The sequence below is a fragment of the Dermacentor albipictus genome, chromosome 5 (assembly GCF_038994185.2).
Source record: "Dermacentor albipictus isolate Rhodes 1998 colony chromosome 5, USDA_Dalb.pri_finalv2, whole genome shotgun sequence".
NCBI classification, from domain to species: Eukaryota; Metazoa; Arthropoda; class Arachnida; order Ixodida; family Ixodidae; genus Dermacentor; species Dermacentor albipictus.
The window spans coordinates 116,013,383-116,040,772 of record NC_091825.1 but is presented as its reverse complement, the minus strand read 5'-3'; the positions used below and the strand labels follow the sequence as shown (position 1 = coordinate 116,040,772).

Here is a 27,390-nt window from a genome sequence, read left to right as displayed (position 1 = left end):
GCCAGCAAGTGCACACCGAACAATACGCGCACCTCGGCGTCTATCCGAAGGCGAGAGAGAGAGTGGACGTGGCGAGACGGATGGCAGCAGGGAGCGCAGCCAGGAATAAAGCGCGCGAGAAAGAGAGAAACAGAAGAGTGAGTGAGAGAAGCGACGCACCGATCGGTTCCACGCCTTCAAATATGGCGGCTTCCTTCCCCGGAGGAGGCTAGCGGGCGCTTTTTCATCGCGTCGCCGTGCTCGCAGTTTTACGCGAGGAGAGACCGCCCGCCCCGCTCGCCCGCGAACTACCGCCATGACGGCGACGACAACGACGCCTTGCGGCTGCAGAGCGCAGACGACCCGAAGCGCGCTTGCTTCGCCATCCTCCGCTAACGCCGCAGTCGGCGCAAACAAACAAACAAAGAAACAAACAAAATGGAGAAGCGTCTCCGACGCCGGCTGCTGCTTCGTCCTCCCTCGCTCTCTCTTTCTTTCAAAACGTGCACGCGCGCGCGCGGCGACGCGACGCGGAGCAACGCGCGAAGGGCGCGTGCCGCGCGTGCCGTTAACGTGCTACCAATAGCGTTATGGCGCCGGCGGCCATCTCGGCCAATGGCTGGCGCCGCGCGGGCGCCGGTAGCCAATGAAAAAAATGGAAGCGGGAGCGGCGCGGCGCGGTGGGGGGAACGAAGTTGAGGCGGGGAGCGCGAGGGGGAGGACGAGAACGCGCCGCGCGCGCGCGGCCACGCGTCGGCCTCTCGCTCGCTCACCCGCGCGCCGCGGGCCCGCCGGGTCAGGCGCCGGCGAGGTGAAAACGAAAGAAAGACAGAAAGAAAGAAAGAACAAGAGAGAGAGAAAAACAAATGAAGGAAGGAATAAAGAAAGCAAGGAAAGGAGAGGAAGCGTGCGGCGTCGGGCCTCCGAAGTCAGAGAGGCGCAAGACCTGTAGACAGCGAGGCGAACGAGCGAGCGTCCGGCCGAACCGCGGAATACCAACGGCGATTGCGGGTTCGGCCACCGAAGGCCCGCACAGGACGGCACAGCCATGAGTCAGCAGGACAAAGGAGGTAAGGACGCCGCGAACGGGGGGGGGGGGGGGGGGGGAGAGAAAGGATTTGGCGTCCCTGAAACGGCGCGCCGTTTCGTACGGCCGTTTTCCTCGCCTATCGGGGAGGCCTTCCGGAGAAACGGAACGCTATCCGGGAAGCGCTATCGTCGATTGTCTCACGCCTCACGCCAGCCACGTGACTGGGCATCTTTGTTTTCATTTTGTTTTGTTTTGTTTTGATCTTTCCCGAAGAGCATGCGATGGCGCCGATACGTCGTCTCGTTTCCTTCGAGAATTCACAGCTTGACAATTTGTGCGCAACGCTTTTAGCGTTTGTGCGATTCCAAATAAATTGCGCAATCGCAAAGCGCTGTCGTGACATAGCGTCGAAAGATTGCACTCTGTGATGCATCGCTGCGTGTACGAAGCATGTCATTCCAGAATAACGGCAATGTGACCTTGGCGTCTTGCGTGTATATGTACGTGATGTGCTGTTTGCGTCAAACACCTAGCTGTGCCGGATCTGTTACAAGAAAGAGCGCCAAATACAAAACAAACACAAATCGATGGAATCGGGAAATGACAGACTTATGCAGGTATCTCAATTTCATTTATATTTTATGCAACGCCCCTTATATTTCAGTACCCTGCAGTGCTTGTAGCTAATGACCTTACGTTTTTCTCTTAATATTATTTAAAGTTATGCATCATAAGCGTGGTGGACGTTATAATGTCAAGAATTTGCGGCTGCAACCCCAGCTTGAATTTAGAAACTGATGCTTAAACGAAGCGTTTCAGGTGCAGGCAGCGACAGTAGTAGCTCCAGCATTGTTTTTGAACTACTACTAATTTTGCTACAAATTACCCATTAAGCATTATTATTATTATTACTGTGAGATAGCGAAAGCGTGCACCACATAATAAAATTGCAGAATTTGCGGTCGATGTTGACCGAATGCCATAAAATTACCATGGTTCTAGTCTATACATTAAAAAAGCGGCACAATTTACATTTAATATATGTGAGTAACTAGTCGCATTGTGATATTCCTGTTTATGAATTATCGGTAGCCTTCGGCTGTCGTGCACTGAATGCAACAGCTGTAGGTTGCTTTCGACGTCGTTTGCTAATTCGAATTTATTATAGCAAAACACCAAATTGAACATAATTTATGCTTCATGAAAGATAATGACATGTAGCGGTATAATAATGGCACTGCAAGTGTTTCGATGTTTAATTGAGCAAGCTTATTTAGCGTTGTTCTCTGTCTTTCATGGGAGCGAGCCGGAAGAGGTCCGTGCGACTCTTGTGTGCTCCTCCTTTTGCACTGATGTGATGAGGTAGAGTACCCTTGCGGGTTCTAGCGCTTGCATTTTGAAGGCTTTGGAGATCCCGTCGATTATCAGATTTTGATACTGTTGATATTCAACGATTAAAGTTTAATGTGCATAGTTAAATTCGTGATGGACATGCGGTATTTCTATTAGTACACGATTAATGTTCAAAATGTCATTAGGCACGCATCGTGAAATACGAGTGCTTTCTTCCTTTTTTTTCTTTCTTTTTTTTGAGAGATCGTTTTGTATTTCAGTTATCACGAAGTGATCAAATATAGTGATGCGAGCTACAGTATATAACCTGATTTAAAAAGATTTCCGTAATTATGCTACTCATAACTATATGTGCCCAAAAAACTTCTTGCAATTCTTAAAAAAAAAAAGAACGCTTGACTCAGAAGAACTTCTCCGGCGATCATGTTTGTTTACCTCATACTTAAGAAAATTTTGCATAACGTTATTTTCATACATATACACACACCTGCTTAGTACGTTACAGGCTGCACAGAAGAACAAATCTTGTGCTGCGAAATAAATGAAAAAATGCGTTGCGATGTGCATAAGTAATGCCGCTATCCTGAAGGGCTGGTTGGTTGAAACATCGACATATTGAACAGCGCAGATAGTCAGGGATAAGGGAAGAGGAGTTTTCATAGCACATTATATGTCTGCAACTACTCATACATGTTTTACGAAGCCAGTGAAACGTACGCTTGCGAATCGTTTTCAAGAAAGAAAAGAAATGACGAGAAATCTGTGAAACGGGCATAAGATGTGCGGTTAGATGACTGAGTGTCCAATTTGAAGACCTTAGTTATGCATTCATTGCAACACACAACTAAGGTATTTAAATGTAGTGTGCGCTTACGAACGTAAGTACCACGTCGCGCTTCAGAGTGGGATGTGTCTCCAATGTTCCACTGTCCAAACAGACATTGAGTCCACAAATGGGGCGCAATTTCGTGCAAAGTGTGCACAGAAATGAGAAAGAACGTTTATTAGCACGAGGGCAAACACCGGGATTTCTGTAAAATTACAAGAAGCAGAGCCAGGCTAAATCTGTTTTAGTGCGTGCCCGTTAGAAAGGAAATTCGGGATGTGGTAACGCCAATGGGGTAGCCAAAGACATGAACTCTAAACAGAAGTATATCAAAGTGATTAATCTACCTGCGTCATTTCTGATGTGTTGTAACAAGCGACTTGACTGCTCATACACGCATGACGAGTGTTTATTGCAGCGAGCATCGCTCGATGAGAGAGAGCTGTACTTTGCGTTGTTGTGGACCGGTATACTATTTTAAGTTTGAAGAAGTTAAAAAAAGAAAAGGACATTTTCTTGCTTTGTCTGCTCTCCAGCGACATGTTTTCTTATCTCTCTTGAAGAGGAGGCGAGAAGCCGCACCCACGCTGGCACACCTACTTGAGACTTGAGTTAATTTAAATATAGCCACAGCTGGGGCAGTTGTTTGCACGGGACATTTTTTTTAGTGTATTGCTCGTGGGATCCAGTACTTCGAGGTATCGTCGTCACGAGCCATCATGCCTTCGAGAAATACGTCTCAAGGAGCGTATTTTCTTGAGTGCATATTTTAACGCGGTAGCCTACAGATCAAAACAGACACCCTGTGTACCTTTCAGCCGCAAGGCCTTCTAGTTTCTTTGTGCGTTGTATTATGCGTTATAGATCCTTGTTATATACAAGTAACGGTGGTATGACGTCACTTTAAACTGTCTAACACAGCGAAGAAGATGTGACTGGTTTAAAGCATGTGTAGGCTCCCGAGTCTCAAGAAAGGATTAGCGACACAATACCTCTTCAAAAAAGTTCTTATTGCGAAGCTCTATCTTTTGAACATGGAAAACCTGCTGTTTGGTTAAGTAGCGCGTGAACATGCACACATCTTCATGTACGTTGACAATGTGACAATCTCTCATGTAGCTCGTTAAAAAAATATTTAAAAAGTGTTCCTAACGGTCTTACTCCGAACTTGAGACGTTATTAACTAGCACAGAAAAAAAAAACGTCGAACGACAGCGAGAACCGCAAAGAACACAACGCTAGACTTTGTGGATAGCAGCGTCCACTTATCGCATTATAAATAAACTTCACTGGCATTTTTCGCAGTTTCTGATTATACAGTTGTCTCAGACGAAGTGTTATCTATGTTCTGAAGAACCAGCGGTAACAAGATGGACAAGTCATTGATATTGGAGCTGCATGCATAAGACTTCAAGTTAGAGCACATTTTTTTGTTGTCGTTTATGCTAGAATATTGAAAAGGATCAAAGCCAGTGTCCTTGTTTATGCACAGGATGTCTCGTGTCGTTCGTGTCAAATGTCAGAAATGGCCAGCCGCACACACAGAATGCTCACTGAGTAAGCACATTATACCACAGCGGTTCTTGTAAACTGTATAGCAATTTGATATGGTGACCACACATACATTTATGCGTTGTAGATTCTTGTTATACATAAGTAATGGTGGTATGACGTCACATTAAACTGCCGAACGTTTTATGCACCATGACCCCTGTAGATCAGACTCGTTAGATCACGGCACTGATATGCATATAATATTGTTAGAGAGTATAATAAGGGAAAACTGAACACATTTTTTTCTCTTTAGAGCACTTATCCCTGGTGCTGTATATGGACTCTCTTTGATTGGCTTACAATATCCCAAGAAATAGCGGGACGAGCAGATGCAATGTAACGCATAATGCTACCAGCATAATCACTGCAGGTGAGTGCGGACTGGACGAATGAAACATATCGCACATAGTATTAAGGCAGTGTTGTTCAAGTGGCCGAGGATGGTTCAGGTTCAATTTGGCCAGGAAGATATAGGAGGTGCCCAGTGCGCGGACTCTTGTGAATTCAGGGCTTTTGCTTTTTCGTTACGCTTGCACCTTTGCGAACTCTTAAAACGAAACTCTTCTGGTGCCGCATTTTCAATAGTGCGCATGTTATAGAGGGGTGCACACTACCCTGTATGACATAGCGTACAAAAGTCTCGACTTTGCCACGGCTCACTAACACGGCAGGAGTAGATGTTCCCCCTAATTACAGATGGTCAAACCTGCTCTTATCTTAGGACCCTACTTCAAATGATCATTTCTCGAAGACAATATTTTTGTGAGCATACTTGTGGAACGTTTCGTTCGACGCCTTTTAAAGCATAAATGTTTCTCCCCGTGCCACTGGTGCTGTGTCAACTTGTTTTTTTATAGTTTTCGCATTTTAATTGCAAGAAATTTGCACTTCAAGTGCGAAAAGATAATGTTCTTCGTGAAGAATGCCTATCTTCAGCGATATGGACTACTTTCTCGAAAGATAAAGCTGTAGTATCCAACTGTAAGTAACACAACACTACAAAGAAAATTCGTACGAGTTGCTGAGAATTCGATTTATTTTTCTCCTTGCCGATCAGCAACTTTCAGGTCATTAAAAGCGTTCTTTCTTGTAAAACTTTTTCCACTTGGCATATTTCAACAGAACTTATGTTCTGCTTAAATTTTATAATATTTTGCTTAGTCAACGCAGAGTCTTGGTCAAGGCTACTTTCGTACGCACGAAAACAAAGAGCGTCCTCCTCCCGGTATACTTGTTTAATATATTCATTGTTTAAGCGATTGTTCCTAGATGCAGACGCCTGAGTCAAATGGTCTCTTTGACGGTTACCATTCTATCGAACCGCAATTGTGGGGCCTCGAATGTTGCATTTAGATTTAAACATATTTTAAGAGGGTATCAGCAGTTACCGAAGTGCTCGCCTCATGGTATTTTCGAGAAAAGAAGATGAATGCACTGACTTTCGAAAAGTAGTCGCCTGCTTCATTTGTCCACTATGACCAGTCTTCCGTAATTACGATAGTCATGCCGACAATGCACGCAAAGCCAAATAGATAACCGTACACTGTATCGGCTCCTGAGAGGAATTCACAAAGCTTTTACCATCAGGACTGGCTGGAATTCGTTCTTGCGAACAATTCCAGTGTAAGGTATTTTCGTGAATGTGGGCCCAGGGGCCTAGTTGATACACTTTTGTTCTTTAGAACTGCGTTATTGGCTGGCCACTTTCGCTAATAATTCATAAGCAACCTCACGACTGATTGGCATCAACTATTGGGAAATGTTCCAGCGTAAAAACATTTTCTGTGAGCCCAGATTGTAACGAACTACCCTGATTTTGTGTGTTTCCTTAAAGAAACAAACAAATCCCAGAATTTGTTTTTTATTTCTGTTTGCTTTAGAGTAGAAACCTTGATGCCAGATAGCAATGCGTCACGTTCGCCTTTCCGGTGCTAACATGTATACAAGAATTTGCCTTCTTAGGTGCAATAACGGAATACCTTTATTATAGAAACGGATATTATTACACCCTGAGCGCTGAACAAGCAGCGTTGCGGATTTTTGGCAGACGCACATGGAATAGCAAAGCGGCAGTGAATTCATTGGGCGTACGTTATCGTTACTGTTTCGCATCTATGTGCACCTGGTGCCAAATCCAAAAAGATTTTTGCTGCGCAAGTTCTCTTTGCCATTGACCAGTCGCCTTCGTTTACAATGCGGTCAGTGTCAGGATTGGCTGAAATCGGTTCTTAAGAACGTTTCTAGCGTGATAACTTTTTGTGAATAAGGGCTCCGGATCCGAACTAATATATAGAAAAAACTCTCAAGTTAGTACTTTTCGTAGGAGCAGCTACAGGTCAACCGTGGTGTTCGGCGTATAATTACCAATTGTGGTCGGTCACTGGCAACAAGCACCAACGAAAGAGAATCGTTATGAATTTGTCCCCTGTTTGGCTGTTTGGTTACGTCACTACGATGCAGTACATACAGCGAGACGTACAATGCATAACAGGCGGTGCGTAATAAGGGTTGCGTGTGTGCACGTGCGGTGACTGCGTGGAATGTTAATTAATAGCGACTAGCTAACATTGACGAAAACAAGTCTGCATTGTTGGAGCGTCGGCTCCGGGATTAGGCGTCGATCTTCTTAGCTCCACTGTCGAACAGTTCGAAAATGGCTATAGAGAAGCATGTCATTCAGCTCCTGTAACACTAAGTCAGTTCACGAGGGCTGGCGGTAACGTTAGAACAAAGCAATTATGCGAGTCTGGGGCACAGCTTTATCGTTTTGACGCTAATTCTGTGAACCTTACCATATATGGAGTATTCGCCCATCCACAGTTTCCTATCGCTGCTGGTGCCTGATATAGACGCTCTCATTCATGGTATCGACTTAGAAGTTCTCATATACAGATAGGTTTTCCTATCGTACCTGTATACTTCGTGGAGCTATGCTTTCTTGCACGTGCGGCCATTCAGGGTAGAACGTAGAGCACGTTATTAAGTCGGTCTCAGGTTCGATTGGCAAAGTTGTGCTTTGAAGACAACGTTGATGACCATTGATAATCGTCGCTTCAGCATGAAAAAGTTGCTTGATTCCTGGATTTACGCGTCATTACAGCGATTACCTCGGAAAGCGTTCATAACGTGCTTCACTGAAGGCGACAAAAATTGTATGTCTGTGTAAACACTTTGTACATTCATATGTGTTATGGTTATGTCGTAGCATTGTGTTTGGGCTATAGATTCATTTGTATGCTGTTTTCTTTTCTATATTGACTTGTTGTTGTTAAGCATGTTTACGAAGAGCGCTTTATTGTTCGCTCGTTCTTTTATTTTTTTTATATTACCTCATGGTTTGACCCTTTACTCATTGGGTATTCTATTGCTTGTGGGGAAGTCGCCAAAGTTTCTAATGTCGTCAGAATAAATCACTCGCTCACAGTTCAAGTATTCATTTGCGAACACGTTAATTAAACTCATGGGGAATCGAAAAAAAAAGTATCCTTTACTTTTGTTTCCCCCTGTAAATAATTGTTGCGTACTACTTCTTAACGCTTCCAAAATTATTTCTTCATGAAATCGTACTCAACATTGTCAAGCCGATTGCCTCTCGTTGACAGACTCGTGCTTTAACAAATATTAAGCAGCCATGTGCCCGTTTAGAAAGGCAGACCAAATGGTGTTCGCCAAATAGCCTGCATTCGGTCTCTCGAAAAAAAGAAACTATAATCATCAGCTATCCGTGTCTTAGGGCCTTGTGTGGAAATATAATGAAAACGTGTAAAAAGCACAGTAAAACGTAATATACACAAATAAAACAAGCGGGATGCATACAATTCAATACAAATAACAGTGAAAGGAGGGCACCAAACTAACTGTGTCTCAAACGAAAATATTTTCGCAGTTATTGTTCCTGTGTATTTCGTGTCTGGGATGTTTGGGGGGATTCAATGTGTAGGCGTGCGTGTTACGTGCTTGAACTTGTAGAACACATGCATAAACTCGTTTTCAGGAAACCGCACAAGCATATTAATTAGCGCGCCGTGAAATACTTACTTCGTAGATATGATTTTTAGTTGACGAGCACCCGGTTTGTTACCTTACACTGGGGGTGGGGGAAAGAGGAATAGAAAGAGGGAAAATGGGAGAGAGTAAGCACTGAATGCGTATGGGAGGATGCGCAGGGACACCATAAACGGTCTCTTAAGCCCGTGCACTTCAAGTATTGTACTAGTGCATGAATCGCTTTTCGTGCCAGTGACGGGTGTGGCCACGGTCGCTGTATCTTTGACTCAGAGAACGGTCTTGAGTCCAGTCGGTTTTAAGTTGCCCGCAGAGAGAGGCGTTTTACATCGTAGCGAGGGCAGGTACACAATAGGTGCTCGATGGCTTCCTCGCACCCACAGGAGTAGCACACCGGGCTCTCGACCATTCCCATACGGTAGGAGTAAGCGTTCGTGAACGCCACCCCCAACAACAAGCGGCACAGCAAGGTTGTTTCGCCGCGGGAAAGGCAGTTGTAGCCGTAGCGTGGGGTCCAGTTTATGGAATCGGCAATTGAAGGCACTTGAATTGCAGAGGTCTTGTGACGTTTTGCGTGCAAGTAGGCGAAGTTCTCTGGCAGCGTCCGACCTCGCCAAAGGTGCTGGACACGTCTGGGTGTCTATCTATCCATATTATACTTCCTTATGTCAGCTGTCTTACGCTTGTTGATTAACTTCGAAAGTTCCGCCAGTTCTATTCTAGCTGTAGGGTTAGATGCTTTCATTCATTGGCGTTTCTTGATCAGATCTTTCGTCTCCTGCGATAGTTTGCTGGTATCCTGTCTAACGGAGTTACCACCGACTTCCATTGCACACTCCTTAATGATGCCCACAAGATTGTCGTTCATTGCTTCAACACTAAGGTCCTCTTCCTGAGTTAAAGCCGAATACCTGTTTTGTAGCTTGATCTGGAATTCCTCTATTTTCCCTCTTACCGCTAACTCATTAATCGGCTTCTTATGCACGAGTTTCTTCCGTTCCCTCCTCAGGTCTAGGCTAATTCGAGTTCTTACCATCCTGTGGTCACTGCAGCGCACCTTGCCGAGCACGTCCACATCTTCTATGATGCCAGGGTTAGCGCAGAGTATGAAGTCTATTTCATTTCTAGTCTCGCCGTTCGGGCTCCTCCACGTCCACTTTCGGCTATCCCGCTTGCGGAAGAAGGTATTTATTATCCTCATATTATTCTGCTCCGCAAACTCTACTAATAACTCTCCCCTGCTATTCCTAGTGCCTATGCCATATTCCCCCACTGCCTTGTCTCCAGCCTGCTTCTTACCTACCTTGGCATTAAAGTCGCCGATTAGTATAGTGTATTTAGTTTTCACTCTACCCATCGCCGATTCCACGTCTTCATAGAAGCTTTCGACTTCCTGGTCATCATGACTGGATGTAGGGGCGTAGACCTGTACAATCTTCATTTTGTACCTCTTATTAAGTTTCCCAACAAGACCTGCCACCCTCTCGTTAATGCTATGGAATTCCTGTATATTACCAGCTATATTCTTATTAATCAGGAATCCGACTCCTAGTTCTCTTCTCTCCGCTAAGCCCCGGTAGCACAGGACGTGCCCGCTTTTTAGCACTGTGTATGCTTTTTTGGCCTACTAACTTCACTGAGCCCTATTACATCCCACTTACTGCCCTCTAATTCCTCCAATAGCACCGCTAGACTCGCCTCACTAGATAACGTTCTAGCGTTAAACGTTTCCAGGTTCATATTCCAATGGCGGCCTGTCCGGTGTTGTGTATGTTGCATGCTTTTCCATGTGCATCTATAAAGGCGTCACCTCATGTAACCGTCGTCATATGAAGTAACATATCTAGGCGCATGGCCAGCAAGCATCACCAACTTTGACCAAAGAAGGCCTCTCTCGTTCTCCGGCACTTACTGTATTTCTGTCTTTTATTCGAAAAAAAAAAAACATCGCCAGTTCTTATTGGTTTAGGGTGAACAGTAAAAGAAGAGACCGTGGAGGCGTGATGAATATATTTTTTTGTACATTTACCTTCGTCGTAAATGCCTCGTCCTCATACTCCGGCAGAAGCTATTGTTTACTGGACGGGAACAAGACGCGTACAATCGAATGATGAATTGATGTTCAGTTTGAATGTAGTTTGCTTCCAGATAACTACTTACGGAATCACAGCATTGCCAGTTTATTACACAGCACAAGTTATAGGCTGGCCTGATATAGACAAAGCGGCGTTAAATAAATGAAGACTCCGTATTCCTTCTCGGTGGCGCAAAAGAGGGTGTTTCTTTGGCGACTAGCTCCATCTCGTGATCAATCGCGGCAACTGCAAGGCAACGGTGCTGGCACACCGAACTACACCCGCTCCAAACGTAATGCGGAGTGGTGTTCAGTAAAGAGTTTTGACGTGTAGGGTCATCATTTCCGTCCGGCAAAACGCAGCAAATGCGAGGTAGAGGATCACCATATTACTGTAGGCTGAGGCAGAAACAATGCGTTCTGAGGGAGAAATAGAGATAGGAGGAACAAGGAAGAACAGGAAGCTTAGGTTAACCAGGCGGGTGTCCGGTTGGCTACCCTGTACGAAAGAAAAGGAATTGAGGGATCTAAAGAAAGGCTGGAAAAGCAAAAGGAGAGAGAGAGAGAGAGAGAGAGAGAGATCACGTGCACAGTAGAACGGGTACGTGATTTTACCAAAGACGCTAGCGCACGCGTATCTTTCTGGATTGAAGATGGGTGAGGCGATGACCTCCGTATTTTTTGCCTCGGACTTGTCAGTTCCTTTTTCTTTCCCTCACTGACTCTTGAACTACTATGTTGCTGCTTGCTGACAATCTCTAATTGTAGTAGGGGCAGAACCTGACATTTTGATGCTGGTTCTTTTTTTGAGTATTTGACTTTCCGTGCAAGTTTTTTTCCCCCGAGAACTGCTTTATGAATATGAATAGAATTTATTGATAGGAAAGACAGAGAGGTTGACCTGAGCTAGTGCGCTATAGTCTGCTACTCTGTACTGGGGAAGAGGGAAGGGGAGCGATAGTACTGGGATGGATGATGATGATAAGAGAAGTGGTGAGTGCTTATGTACATGAGACAGTTGCCTCGCTAGAGCCGCTCGTCGAGCTTGGTGTCCTGCAGGAACTTCAACAGTACTTTTGTTGCACGCATTGAAATTGCAGTGTCAGGCCATGGGCCGAGGATAGCTTCCTCCGACAGTAGTTGTCTGCCAACGCTGGCTAGGAAACTGTCTAACGTCCTTCGCTCCAGCATATATGCTGGGCAGTCGCACAGTACGTGTTGCAGTGTTTCGGGCATCTGGCAGTGTAAACTGCTTTATAGTCTGAATGCTTTCATATTGCGGCGTCGATGCTGGTACAATATCTTCTCATAATAATAACCTTTATTCAATATTTCGTGACAGATTTATTGCTTGTGCGGAGCCAGCAACCCCCAAATGTAGTTGCCAGAATTTGCAAGAAAATTCAAAGAAATCAACCAATCAATCAAGCACGGCCGAATCTACTAGGCCTTGTGTACGTGATTCGCGGCTAGAACAAAACTTGAGTTAACATTTAAGACCTCATTATAAAGTCGCGCTTAAAGTGGTTTTAAGGGCTAAACGTTCAGGGTCACGTTCGATGTGAAATTTACGTGGCGTTTAAACGGAGGTGACCCGTCAAAAATCCAGAAATTATTCTCAGAAAATTTACCCTGTTCGTTTCTTTTTTACTTAAAAATATTCACAGGTCTTCAGATGAGGTGCGTGGAAAAGGCGAGGCTAGATTGTACCAATTAGCAGTGCGAAAAATTTCATAATTTCGTTTTCGCGAATTGTTAACTTTCAGTGGATGAAAGTATTTCAGCGATCGCCCGTATAGGCAATGCCTACGCCACCTAAAATTGAGAATTTTCACTTGGGAGATGCAAAAAACTGGAGCACCTGTTCAAAAAAGAAAGATAGCAATATAATAATAATAAAAAAAGAGAAGAAACAACAGCATTGTTTTTACGGATGTTCTGCATGTTGCATTTCTTGTGGATCGTTGGTTTTGGCTTCGAAATTCCAGGTGATGGGCAAGTTTTGCGTTTGCTCTTCGGTTGTTCCCGTTATTGTGCGTGAATTTTGAATGATTTAATCCGCTAATTTTCTGTGATTTCTCTTTGCATCACTTTATCATTCATTATTTACTAAATTTCTTGCTGTTCAAATTCTCTACATAGCTGCCTTGGTACCTCTTTTTACGTCGACATTTATTTTACCATAGTCAGCTGTCGTTGCCTTCTTAACTTTATAACTATTGTCTCTTCTCTCTACAAGGGTCCTTATCATCTCAGCCACCTATTTTAACATTTGCTGCGACGTATGGTGATGGCATTTTCTAGCATGTGGACTACTGTATGTCTTACCAATATTTTCAGCCTTCACTAAACTGATTTCCTGCGCTGAAGGCAATGTGCTGCGTTTGTCGCTGTACTCCGCCTTCCTTTACATTTTATGTTATGCCTTTTCCCTCGCCTAGTTCAGGCCAGTGAACCGGATAATTTCATCTGGTTCTCGTATTTCACTACGATGTTCTTAAGGTATGGCTATACGGCTAGAACTATTCGTAAGAACAGATGCAAAGCAATTTGCCATTGGCCAACGACACACAACTCTTACCAACAAAAAGGCTTCGTGAATTCGGCCCCTGGTTAACATCCCTGCATTTCTCTCTATTCTTTTCTTTCTCTCTCTCTTGCTGATCCTCAAACTTACGGGTACTCTCCGGCGTACTTAAAGTTCTTTTACGATGGCGAAATTTTCGCAAGCATGTGGTTTCAGAGTTCGGTTCTGAATAACCATAGCAGTGGATAAGGCTTTATTGAGGCTGCACCTGTTTTGAGCTACGGGGGACGCTTTGATGCGGGGCTTGCGGGATAATTCTTACCTTGTCCGGTTCTCTCACGGGCGCTGTAATTTCAGTACGCGAGCGTTTTTTTCTGCATCCCTTGTCCCTCAGAATATGGCTCAGAATACGGATCAGAATCGAACCTGCTACCTTGTGCAAGAAGGTACAAGAACGCGATAGCTGCTATGTCACAGCGTCGAGTGGAGTACGATCGTCTGCTTAAGTTCGCATAGCACATATTTCGCATTCCTGACGAATACTTACGAAGACTAATATCTTCTCTCCTATTTGAGTCTGCGCAAGATGCAACGGGATTCGTTTTCAAATTAGTGTATAAAGAACGGGCTCTGGAACTTTCCGGTAGTCATGCCGATACATTTGAAGAGCATGTTGAACGCCTAGATACTTTCCTTGGGTTCGCGGGTGATTCACTTCGAAAAATAGACTTCCTTTTGCCCACACAAAGCTCTCCACAGGCGAAAAGATTGCCACGAACGCGTTTCCTCTGATCTATTCGTAGATTTTCGAGGGGTCTGTTTTCTTTTTTTAATAGAACGCAAGTAGACAACAGTCAGCAAAAAGTGCAAAGATGTAAGTCCGCTCGCTGTCTACAGACAACCCAGTGGCTTCATTTAAGAGCAACTGTAGACTTTTTGTAAAGCTGTCTAACTTCCATTTTTTTTTAGGGAATCGCATATGCAAGAGAGGATAGCTGAAGTTTCAACATCTTGAGCTTTCTTGGCATAAATCTTCGCTTTTCTTACGGATGTTAGGCGTGTATGCACTGAGCAACACGGAACACAATACAGCGCGCGTAAATGAACAATGGATCATACTGAAATTTTACTCGCAGTAGAATACGGCTGTCATAACAACTTAATGGTCTCCTGGAAATTATGTAACTCTAAAGCTCTGTAATAGCATAGAATGGCTTGGAAGGCAAATAGTGCTGACAAAACAGAAGCACAGGTTTAGAAAAAGAAGAACAAGATATGTTGCATCTAATGTGACATTCAGATCTGTGTATCCAGATTGCTTGCTTGCAGTTTACCTTGGAGCCACTGTGAACGAGCAAATGACGTTTGACCTGATCGTAGCAAAGCTCTTCCCGCGTGTAACTGGCCGACAAAGAACCAAACGGCCAAATTACCTAGAAATCCTACTTGTCCGTATTGTAAACACACCGCACGACTAAAAGTCACCCACTGCACCATCAGTCCTTCGCTTCCTGCCCATGGAACGAGTGGATCACCGCACGACCGAATGAGCAATCAGCTTTTTTGCGTATACATTTTGAACGAATTCAAGTTCTTGATTCAGGCCGTTGAATACAATCTCATCGAAACCAACTAAGCCGACACTAAATTCAGACGTTTCCTCAAGAGTTCTCTACGGCTGTAGAACACTCAAAGGAGTCTACGTCATGCGGAATGAAAAGAAGAACGTTCTACCGGAAGCCCAAACGGTATACTAGGTTCGCTTTTTCCATTGGACCGTCGACAAACCCTCTCGTTTTCAAAGCTATCCCCAAACTTCTCGGGCATCGGTCACGTTGCGCCCCCTCGGTTGTCGCCGCGGTTCCCGTAACGCGCAGCCTAGTTTCCCCGCTGTCCACCAGCAGTCGCCAGCACCACGCTCCGACCCGTGGTCAGCACCCGCTGGAAGCGAGAGGAAAGAGGAGGGCACTGGAACGTCACATCCGGTCATCGCTCTTCCGGCGACAAGATGGCGCCCTCCCCCGACGGCTCCGCCACGCGTCGGCGAGGGGGTGGGGGGTGGCGTCGGGCGAGCGAGCCGCGGATCGGCTGCCGGAGGCCGGTCAGTCCGCCGCGCGCCGTCGACCCTAGCACCACCCAGTGGCCACCGCCGCGTCCACCGCCACGATGACCGCTGCCCTGGCCGCGTCGTGTCACGCCGTCGGTCCGAGTCTCGTGTCCCTGCGCCTGGCTCCTCTGCCGTCGCCGCCCCCGCCGCCTTCTGCAGCCGCGGCGGCTTGCTGGGAGGTCCTCACGGCACACCGCCGAAGCGTCATCATCAGTACGTACACGACGATGCACTTCCAAGTTTCTTTTTCTCTCTTTTTTTGCAAAGCCGAGAATAGGTTCGTGTTTTACAGAGCAAGAAATACGGATACAAGCATTAAGTAGGGTCGACACGGACGCTCTCATTCGATTGAAGGGTTATAGTCGGCATGCTCCGATACGGGATCACGAAAGAAACGGGACACAAGATGAAACTTTCTTTAAACGAGGTGCCAACATAAACTGACACGCGGGGTGAGTTGTATACTTACGTGTCGTATAGAAAAATGAGCCCCCTATTTAGTTCCAGCTCGCTCGTGTATTCCATTCCTGTTCCTGATTAGGCTGTTCCGGATTAGATTAGGACCGCGACGCGCTTCAGAGTTGTCGATGTCGCGCAGTACGGAAGACGCTCGGCGCCATGTGCGTTTCTCGAAGGCACCGGCGGATCCTTTCCCGCGCCGTGTCTCCTCGTGACGCGTCTCAATTCGTTCTCAGCTGTCGTCTTTCTTTCGCGTCACACTCAGCGCGACACCTTTCGGCATGCGTACGCAAACCAGGCAAGCCGAACCGATGCTACGTTAAACTGTGTCCCCGTTCGTATTGCGCGCTTCGCCGCGTCTCCGTGGACTCGGCGCCAATATTGAAGCGGTGGCTGGCCGCGCGGACGCTCGCTCACTTGTTGCTGTAGTTTCACAGTGCAGGATTTTGTTGCTATAGCTTCACAGTGCGCGTTTTAACGCGGCATTTTAATTCTTAATTCTTAAGAGAGACTGGGTTGATGGACATATGGCGAAACCCTTCAGCGGTATTGTGCGAGACGCTCGGGCGGAGCAATTGCCGGCCTTGTTCGCCAGGCTAAACCCGTTTGTTGCTACAATTCACCACCACCACCACAGTGCGCGTTTTCACAGTGCGGCATTTTGTTGCTACCCGCCGTGGTTGCTCAGTGGCTATGGTGTTAGGCTGCTGAGCACGAGGTCGTCGCGTGATCGCATCCCGGCCACGGCGGCCGCATTTCGATGGGAGCGAAATGCGAAAACACCCGTGTACTTAGATTTAGGTGCACGTTAAGAACCCCCATGTGGTCAAAATTCCCGGACTCCCCCACTACGGCGTGTCTCATAATCAGAAGGTTGTTTTGGAACGTAAAACCCAATAATTTAATTTAAATTTTGTTGCTATAGCTTCACAGTGCGCGTTTTAACGCGTTGATTTCGGCAGCAGTTGACTGTCACGTGCCGATTGTTCCCTCGCAAGCTTTGTTGTCGCACTGAATCGAGGGCCGAGATAGAAGTGTATACTATAGTCGATTGACATTCAGCTCGCGTCCGTCGCACATTCTGGCGACGCTGGCGTTGTAACAAAGGATATGCGCAATCGTTGTCGTGTGCAACTTACGTGTCGGAGGTTTTGCGCGCATATATGTGCGCGAAGACTTGGTGTAGTCGGTGTGAAACGTCGGCATTTTGATTTTATCTGTTGTCGAGCTCCCTCCCGTGAGTAGAAATCCTAGAACGACAGAAAGCTGAGCTGATTGGTAAGGATTCATAATGCAAAACGGGTAAACGCGTTCAAAAGCGTTACGTTATGGGCGAGTTGGTTGTGCGTGGTTCTTATTAGGCTTTTGCGCGCACAAAGACAGAAAGGACGTCGAACGAAGAAGGGACACACAAAATGCGCAACACAAATGTTCGTGTTGTCCACTTCTCCTCTCTTGTGTCCGTGTCTGCACGCCTACTCGTTTTTTCATTAGAAATCCTAGTCTGAAAAGGCGAACCCGGCGCTCACGAACTTAAACGTGAGTAGCGTTTCAAGTACACGACTTCCTCGGTCGAAGACTCTTGGCACACCCCAATCGGCGTAATGACTCGGGTGTGCATCTCGCGCGGCCATTGCGAGCTTGTCGGGCAGATCTCCAAACGGGAAATCCACGTGCTCAATCATTTTAGGTTCACATTTTGCAAACTCACATTAAAAAAATAAAGAAAGTGGACATGGTGTATGTTGCAATGCATAAGAGGATGTCATAGGCCACAGCACCCACACGCACGCGAAAAAAAAGAAGAGAAACAAATGTGAGAGCGAGGAAATAAGCTGAACGCTCGAAACTTTCTTTCTCTTGAGTTTCGTTGAGCGGTTCTGTAAATAAAATAATCAGAATTCAGTGAATGTTACATTAGCTTTCAGGTGTTCTCGAGTTGCAATATCGTTTGAATACTCTCTCGATTCAAAAATACCTTGGGCACGATTCATGAAACGTTTTCCTTACTAAGTGCTACGAGACGTTGGCCGGGCCACCCAGAGTCACAATATGTCCTGCATGACGATTCGCTGGCACCCTTCTCTTAAGAAGAGTCTTAGCGTAAGAGCTGTTTTCTTAAATAAGGGCCCTGGATATCTTGCATCCACTTCTTCATTGTCACCGTATTTGCGTTGTAAACGTCGTGCCTATGCGCGGTTGCAACTGTTAACTATGTTGTAATTATTCGCCGTTTTTCTTTTCTTTTTTCGCTTTCATGTGGTTTGGGCGATATGGTTACTGCTTCCGTTTTTGGAAAAGTGCGCCTCCATGTCCGATGCGCAGTATTCCACCTTTCCTGTTTTCTACATGTCGCGCAGAATACGCGCATGTCCCCCCAAAATTCTTTGTTTGATTGCTTTTCGCTCAAAGCAGGATCTTACGACCATCGCTATCCTTGAGCGCAGGCGTCTCACAGTTCCGTAACTGGGGCGCAGTGCAACGCTTAAAGTAATCTGCAAATGCAATCTCAACTTCGATGGACGTGTACGCGTATATATAGCGTTGGTCGCACAGGTATCACACGATTATAATTAGTTACCATCATTGGAAAAATCTTAAAGCGCCTGTCAGAGACGGGTGCTATTTCGGATATTTTATTTTTCGGCGCCGGGCCAAAGAAAAACCCATTCGTTACTCGATAATTGTCTAAATAAATAAGTTATCGTAAACTATAATCGAAATAATTTATATACATGTCAACGACTCTCGGCTCGCGTGCACATTTCAGGAGCGTTCATCAGCGGTACACAGCTATCTGAAGGGGTCATACATTTCAGAAGTTGAAAAAATAATAATAAATGAAGCATTCACTGCAGCAGCCGTTTAAACAACTTTTTAATTGGGTCAGTCGTGTTCCGTCTTCACTTACACTGCGTCGTTTGTCGTCGCCGTATGACAACCTCCTCACTCTAAGCTTCTTCGCCTTCACCATACCCGGCAGTGAAACGTAAAACCTTGTCCGCCACCGCTATCACTGCGGGGATCACAGTTATAAGCCTGCGGCAACAACAACAACAACAACAAGTACACACACACACACACACACACACACACACACACACACACACACACACACACACACACACACACACACACACACACACACACACACACACACACACACACACACACGCACACACACACACACACACACACACACACACGCACACACACACACACGCACACACACGCACGCACGCACACACACAGATATATATATATATATATATATATATATATATATATATATATATATATATATATATATATATATATATATATATATATAGCATGTGTGAGACCGAGCACCCACCTTGCCGCGCGCCGCAGTTTCCCACTAAAATTGCTAGGGCGAAACAGTTGCCGCTCCTTTTGTTCAAATACCGCGGGAATAATGGGTTGCACGCGAACGTGCCTATTCTTCGTGCTTGATGGCTTCAGACAGTTTCGTCTCCTCAGGTGTTGCGCTTTGTATTTATTTACTACTTGTTGGATAAATTTCGAAAGAATCGTGTTTCTTTTTTTCACATACGCCAAGGTAATGAAAGCCCGCGATCAGGCGGGCATGAACGCAATCACAGCGTATCGCCGTCGCACGTATAGTGCTGCAGTCTGTGTTACAGAAACGGGTCAGTTTGCGAACTCGCGGAGTCTCTTGAAACCCTCGAAAGAGGAAGCTTAAGCCAAATTATCCACGTAGTGTGCACACGCCATTCCCCAAGGTAGTTGAGCAGCTATACCGTAAAACCTGCCCCTCACCCTCGCACTATAGCGAAGTGATGGCAGCTGTCTACTGCGGGTCGGGGCGGACTCCAGACTTGCTGATGACGTGGCCTAGGAACTGAAGCTCATCGTAAGCGAAGCGGCACTTTTCTGGCTTCAAAGTGAGCCCTGATGACTTGATGGCCTCTTTATTGCGATACAGCATGGCGCACCGCCGCAGTCCATAGCCCTTGCATCGCAACGATGGTTAGCAAGCAATACGCATAGCAACGCAGGATTTGAATGCGTACTTCCGCGGCATACGACAGACTTGTGTGAACGCTCGAAAGTACGGCTTTTGCTTGGTCCTCGACGCGATAAAAAGCTCGGTCGTGGTCGCGAGAACTTTTCTTAAGTAAATAAATAAATAAATAAATAAATAAAGGAAGAAAGAAAGAAAGGAAGGAAGAATGAAAGAAAGAAAGACCTGTGTTTTTCTGTATGTTGACAGGAGCAAAAGGCATCGAGGCCTGACAGAGGCTCCTGCTTCGTTAAATCTTCAATGTAAAGCGGTAACGGCTGCAAACTACAGAAAAGCATTATGCTATTAAACCTTTATCAATTTTAATTAAATTTTACGGCGCTGATACACACAAAAATATTTCGCTCATTGTGGTCCCCCTCTTGAGTGTCAACTTTCGAATAATAATTTTACCCCCCTCCCTCCCCCAAGAAAAATTAACCGTTCTAAAACAATGCCCGTGCACGCTCGTGCGAGCGTGTCGTGGTACAGCAATCAAAGATGTGTTCCTCACTAAAGTTGTTTGCTTATTTACTTATTTTCATCGTTGGACGGTGGCCGTCCGAGATTAGACATGAAATAATGCTCGCGAATATGCTATGCTAAGTCAACCGGACACTTAATCTGGTTAACCTCTCTGCCTTTCGCCTCTCGTTTTCCTTCCTTCCTTCACTTCTTCAGTTTATTTCCAACACAATGTTGAAAGCCTGTGTCCGCGAGGCAGGCAGCGTATCGCGCCGCATGTATACAGTGCTGTATTCGATGTTATCGAAACCGGTCAAACCCGCAAAGCCGTTCTAAGTCCGCGAAAGACGAAGTTTAAGCCATTATCCACTTGTAGCGTGAACACACCATGGGAATGGTGGTTGAACCGCTATACCGTAAAAACCATCCCTCACCCTCGCGCTATAGCGAAGTAACGAAGAAAGTAGATGGCACCGACGGTTGGCTGGCGCAAGTGCCGAGGGTGACCCGACAGTGTTCGGAGTCTGCACGCGAGCGTATGAATTTGCTTTCAAGAATACTTATCATAAAGTTCGTAAAGCATCAGGTAATGCAAAGTGCAATTGTCAGTATTAATTAGCACCTGCTCTTCGCCTAGCAAAAAAAAAAACAACAACAAATTGTTGTTTAAGAACGGTAAAGGCAAGTATCTATATAGGCATGCGGTTTCATTTCTGAGTGGCTTTAATGCTCGACAATGATTTCGTTGTTTTTACGGTCAGCGAGGCCAATTGTATGTTCTTTAGCAATCTACAGGTCTTATGATTGCTACAGTAGTAGAGCGCAAATTAGTGTACCGCTAGGTTCCAGCAAACGTCGGCGCGAATGAATTATCTCTTTCGTATACTGGAACATTCGGTATGGCGAACAGCCAGACCAGTCGAGCTGTTCGTATAACGTGCACGAACAACGTTTACAATACCGTGCTACCGGTGAGAAAGCGCGTATGTTTGAGAGACCACTAGGAGCCGAATCGACAGAGCTTTCCGGTGGGTATTAGTATGACCACCATCACCGTTGTATGACGTCAGCTGCTTTTACGGACAGTTTTCAGCAAGAACAAATGCCAGAGAAAAAAAATGCGATATAGGGTACACGATTAGCGAAAACGGGCGTCCTAACACAAACAGCGCTTGTGAACGAAAAGCTTTGTGAATACTGCGCATGGTCAGTGGCCTCCCGTTAAGGGCCTCCACTGCGCTTGAAAACGTTATAATGTTATAACGTGGAAATATACTTCCACTAATGAAACGACTCGATGCTTCACCCACAGAATTCAGGCAGAATTTTTGTGGATGTTCTCTTTAACAGCTGTTTGTCGCTGGGCAAGCTCTAGTAACTTTGTATATCATAACTTTCACTATCTCGTTTAGCCTCTCCCGTTACTGCGAACTACTGCCGTATGCACTATCGACATTGCGACTCGATTATGCCGTTTCTTCGTCTGTCACGAGGTTATAGCCATTATACGTTAGACGAAATGGATGCGCGCTATGCGTTATCGATAAATTGAATTGGTTTGCCTTCGCGATCGATAGTACATACTTTCGAGAGCATACAGCCGCGTATTGACAGTGCGGCGGTTTTTCCATTGGAAATTCGGATATAACAAGCGTCGTCGCTGTTTCCAGACCGCACCAAATAAACCCGACGCACTTCAGCGTCGCGAAGTCCGGCTTCTACTACGCACGCGCAGACACCGAGCTGAACTATAAGACTATTACTTCCTTATTATATGCTACTGGTGCTTTGCGATGTTAACTTTAATAACTGTTCATGTACAGGAGGTCCCGATACAGTCTTTGACTATGGGACCTCCTTCTGCATACGAAATACTTGTAATGTGACCCAACTTCTAATAATAAACTCTGATTCTGATTCACTATACAGAGTACAACACGGCAGGCCGCCGCTTTACCATCGCGAAGCCGACGGGGGTAAGAATATATATACCCTTCGCTTCCACGAGAGGACGTATATATTATATAGCATTTACCCATTCGGGACTCCTGACTCCGTCTTTTATCCCTTCTCCGAAATGCACCAGAGACACTTCGACGTTCACTCGGCCCCCAAAGAACGTAACGAGTGTATAAGCCGGAGGCGAAATGAAAATGGACGCTCTCCCCCACCTCCCCGCCCCCAGCGCGCCCGTCTCCGCGGCCGTGCATATAGAAGCATGCGCAGGCGCGCGCATTTAAAGAAAGGGCGATCTCGAGTGATTGCAGCTTGCGCAGTCTCGCATCGATGGCTTTTACGCGATGGTGTTGTCGGTCGTCGCTGTGAGCGCGCTACGGAGGCTTAGAACGAGCAATGTTGGGGGGTGAGGGGTGGTGCCCATTCCAATCATTTCCCAGAGGGGAGGACTCTATGCGAAGGAGGACACAAACACGCACGCACACACACACACATATAGATACTCCGCCGGCCGAGCGCGATAGTGCCGGAAATATACCGAACAAAAGAAAGCAAGAAGCCAATAACGAGAAGGACCAGATTTGCCTCATGCACGAGAGTCTTCTTTTCTTTTTTTTTTTTTTTTTTGCTCTCTTCGTGAAAGCTTATCTGCGAGATTCCTCGGAGTTTCCACGAAGAGTCTTTGAGTCTCGCTTCCAGACTATAGGGTATAGCTGCGATGGGAGTCCTTGTGAAATTGACGACGAATGGAACTCTCGCGGAGTAACCCGAGCTATAACGTGCAATGGACAAAATGGCGATTGGTCGCTGAGCGTGCGCGGATGCTTAAACCTAGTACTTTTCTTTTTTCAGTCGTTCCGCCGTCTAAGTGTCAAAACGCATTCCGCAAATTTACCTCCTTCAGTGTGACAAACCAGTTAAAAGCTCCGGTAAAAATCTATTCGGTTAACCTCCGTGCCTTTCCCATCGTTTATCTCTCTGTTTAAAAACCTCCAAACTGGGTTTCCTGTGCGCGACCGTCCATCTCCGTCTTGTCGTCAAGTCGTCCTCACGTCACTGGAACTGCATCTTCACCTTCAGCCTCGCCACGTGGTAAAAAGAAAAATGCCCTTTACCACGTTACAAAAAAAAAAAAGATGTACTGATACACCACACACCGCGAACCGAGTTGTCACGCCATTAGGACGTATTAGGGGTCTGTCTGCTGGCTATTCTTGATGGTGACTCGTCACCGACACCTTGGTTACATGTACGGGCGCTTCGGGCCCTCCACGCAGGGAGCGTTGCTGCTTGAACCAACGTGATCAGCGTTCTTTCGCTGCGACCGTACAAGCTCCTAGCGGACCACCAAGATGGAGTAGCCAAAAGCGACGTGAGAAACAAAATTTACAGATTACTGGCAAAAAAAGAGGGGAAAGAAACGCGCAGTGAAGGTGTTGTTTCTTCGTGTGTGCTACAGACAACGTAACATTTATTTCATGATCACGTTTCACAGTGAAAGTACGGCCGCGAGTTGCGTTTGCTTTCTGTTCTTTGGCGTTTTACAGTGAGCACGCCGCTGCACGTTGGCATTCAACGCCGCACGGATACGGTAGCGGAACTAGATTTTTAACAGCTTCGTTGTAAAATGAAACGTTGCCCGCCAGTGCCGGCGTTAACCAGTGGGAATGCCGGATGCCCCTCGAGGTGTGTTCATCCGCGCTGCGCCTTCTGTTCAGTGCCTGCTGAAATCGAGGTATACGGCGTGCACGCGCAAACGTCCTAACATTTCGCGTATCCCTGTAATGTATCATGTACCTTACGAGAACAAAGCTCTATAAATCCCGCCAATAATCATACAGTTACGCCCGGAACTACATTCCGCCGCGCAAGAATGTTGCCAGTGCACGCGTGGTACATCCGGAAGTGCTGCAAGCGGAGCGCGCTAAACACATGCGCAATCGCGCATGCGTTGACGCTGCCGTATATCGCGATTTGTGTGTGTGCGAGGGGGGGGGGGGGAGGGGGGAGTTGTGCGTCACGCAGGCTCCGAGAGTGCTGACGTCGTTGCATGTATGTCAGAGGTCATGGTAAGGTAATACGCTATAGCAAACGAAGACGACGTTGTGAGCGTCACAATTTAAGTACCGTATAAATAGTATGTTGTTAAGAATGCGGGAGCGTCCGCTGTGAGCGAGTTGTTGCCGTTGTGGAGGTACAGATTAGTTCAGGAGCCAAATTCACGAGACACTTTTTATAGGCGAGTGACTTTTGCCATATCACTCGCCTCCTCTAATATTATATCTGGCATCGGGATTGGCTAGAATTCGCTCTTACGAAAAATTTTAGCCTAAGAGCTCTTTTTGTGTGTCTGCATATTTATTTGTTAATTTTTTTCACAATAACGATAGTGACGCGAACGACCACGGGTAGCACGGTGGCCCTCATTGACACGACTGGCTACTGTAACTAGTCAGCACCTCACGCTGTTAAAATTGTCGTGATGCAGAGTGGCGAGAGCCAATGGGGCCCTGAACTAAGGGATCCATCCAATACGATGGAGTCTCCCAAACTCATTAGAAATAAACGTTATCTCTCTCTCTCTCTCTCTCTCTCTTTCTCACGCTGCATACGCTTTCCGCCTTTGAAGCATTTGCTTCGTCCGACACAGGTCGCTGCGTATGAGCCATACCGTGTCGCTCCTTGCCAGAAAATGAGGTGAGAACATGAAACGCATGGAAGGAAACCGCCGCAGGAATTATGCGACAGTGTAGTAGATGAAAAATGAAAAAAAAATAAAAGGGTAGGAACAATTCATCTTGAATCTTAAGGCGTTCCAGAGCTATAGCGATGACGCGCCGATCTGTCACGTTGAGAACGCCAGCATTAGAACGATCTAAACCTCGAAGGTGCGTATGTGCACTCGTCACGTTACAAGACCCCCGGAAGTAGATAAGTCCTGCTAGAGGTTCTCGAATCAACTTCGCGCCATGTCACAGACTATGAGAAGGGTCTGCAACTTGGTGCAATGTATTTGTGTATCAGTGAATAAAAAGCGTACCGCGTACGTTTACACTTGCAGGGTAAACTAATACTGAAGATGGCAACGTTCAGTGACTCACCCGACATTATATATATATCTGTGTGTGTGTGTAATCAAGCCTACATACATGTGTGGCGCAGTCGAATTCGTCACATTATACTGACGTCACCTGTACCGCAGTTCGGAGCGAAATTCGCAGAGTGTGATAACTTGTTCCGCCCTCATTTTCTCCTCAGATGACCGATGCTTTCTCTCTAACCCAATGCAAATAACCTTTTTATTTGAATACATCTTCACCATCCCAAACCGACTTAGTTTTTCATTCTCCTTAGTGGCGAACGCGGCCTGACATTTCGTTTATATGCATCTCATTTTTGTCATCGGCATCGCGACGTGATGCTGACCGTACAGCAGGGAAAGCTACATACAATGGTGTATATATATATATATATATATATATATATATATATATATATATATATATATATATATATATATATATATATATATATATATATATATATATATACACCCATACGTGCGATGCCCCGAATGCAACCATACCGTCCTTATAGCGTTTGTCGCCACTATAAGACGAAAAAAAAAGTTATCAGACGACAAACCTCGGCTCCGTGCGTGGTACTGAACAAATCCTCTTTTCGCCGGCTGTCCGAACCAGCCGTCACCGTTGCATTCTATTCTGCTGCACGTGTTCCAAGCTCCGCGGTGCGCACCGTGGGGGTGAGTAAAGCATCCACTCTCTCTCTCTCTCTCGTCCGGCACAGAGACACACCCCCTCCCTCTCCGTTCTCTGACTCGTCCTCGCTTCGCCGCGTGCTCTACTTCTGGCTTGGAGATGCAGTCGGCCAAGGAAATGCCCTATATATATATATGTACAAAATGGCATAAAAACAACAACGACAACAATAAGAAAACCCACTGTCATCTTGAGATTGTTGAGGATCCCTTGGAGTTGACTTTTACTTGGGAATCTTCTATATGCAACCCCGATCGCTTCGTTACTTGGACCGTTTAATTTCTTGTTTTGCGTCTCACCCGTTCGGAAGTCCTCGATCTTCGTCTTCAGCCCGAGGGCGGGCAGGGGCTGGAAGTACGATAAAGAGAAATAAAACGAGAGGGAAAAAAAATAAAGAAGACGCGCTGGTGACGCCGGGAAATGCAAGCGAAATGTAATCTCAACCCCGTGGCGATCAATAAGAAAGACCGCGCGGTTTCAGGCATGCCCGATTACGTAAAATGAATTTCTCTCTGCTTCTTTTTCTCTTCTTCTTATTTTTTTTAATTTTTTTTACTGCCTACCCCGCCTGGGAAGCACGGAGAAGCGGAACGCGTGGTCTTTATATGTGGAAGAATGTTGTAGCACGACATATTTGTATTTCACTTTTTTTTTTGCTTTGTCTGTTTGTCTTTCTTGAAAGTGTACATGTGACCGGGGTTTTCGTGTGCCAGCGACGTTGTGCAACATGAACATGTTGGCGGAGTAGTTATACGCTTCGTTGGTCGCGTCGCGCTCCTGCGGCGCCGCTCAACATAATAGATTTTAGGTATACAATAGAAAGCGTGAGGATGGAGACAACCGGGATGCCCACACTTATACGTAAGCGCTGCACATTTGTTATTAATTTGAATAGAAACAGCTCGCTTCCAGTACATAGAGAGAGAGAAAGATAGAAAAAATAAACGTCGGAGCAGCCGGCTCGTTACGCAAGTGGCGGGTATCGAAATGAATTCTGTCGCCTGTCGGAGAGAGAAAATGCAGGCCGCGTTGTTCAGTGTAGCTCCCAGTGTACCAGAACTCGCGCCAACCTTCTGTTGCACTTATTTATGTCTTCTCGTCTTCGTTTGGTGCTTGGCACGCATGTTAAATAAGTGCAGGTTACGGTCTGAATGCATTCCTTGTTTCCGGGAGTAATGACGGAGAGGTTCAGCCTGTTTCATTTGCGTGTGTTGCAGCTCGCGGAACACTG

At 46.0% G+C, this 27,390-nt stretch overlaps 1 protein-coding gene across 4 annotated transcripts in view; it reads left to right on the top strand.

Moving 5' to 3' along the window:
• Positions 1 to 928: 928 nt before the first annotated feature.
• lin-28 (protein lin-28 homolog) overlaps positions 929 to 27,390 on the top strand; it is a 227,686-nt gene continuing 201,224 nt past the window's right edge. Inside the window, exon 1 of one of the 4 annotated variants that reach the window (XM_065449334.2) lies at positions 929 to 1,049. Coding sequence is in view for 2 of the 4 variants with exons in the window: in XM_065449331.1 (XP_065305403.1) it covers positions 15,515 to 15,668 (154 nt within the window). In the remaining 2 variants the exon portion in view is untranslated. Of the gene's footprint in view, positions 1,050 to 15,406; positions 15,669 to 27,390 lie in introns of those variants that run through there. The other 3 variants (XM_065449335.2, XM_065449331.1, XM_065449333.2) reach the window with 3 other exon arrangements.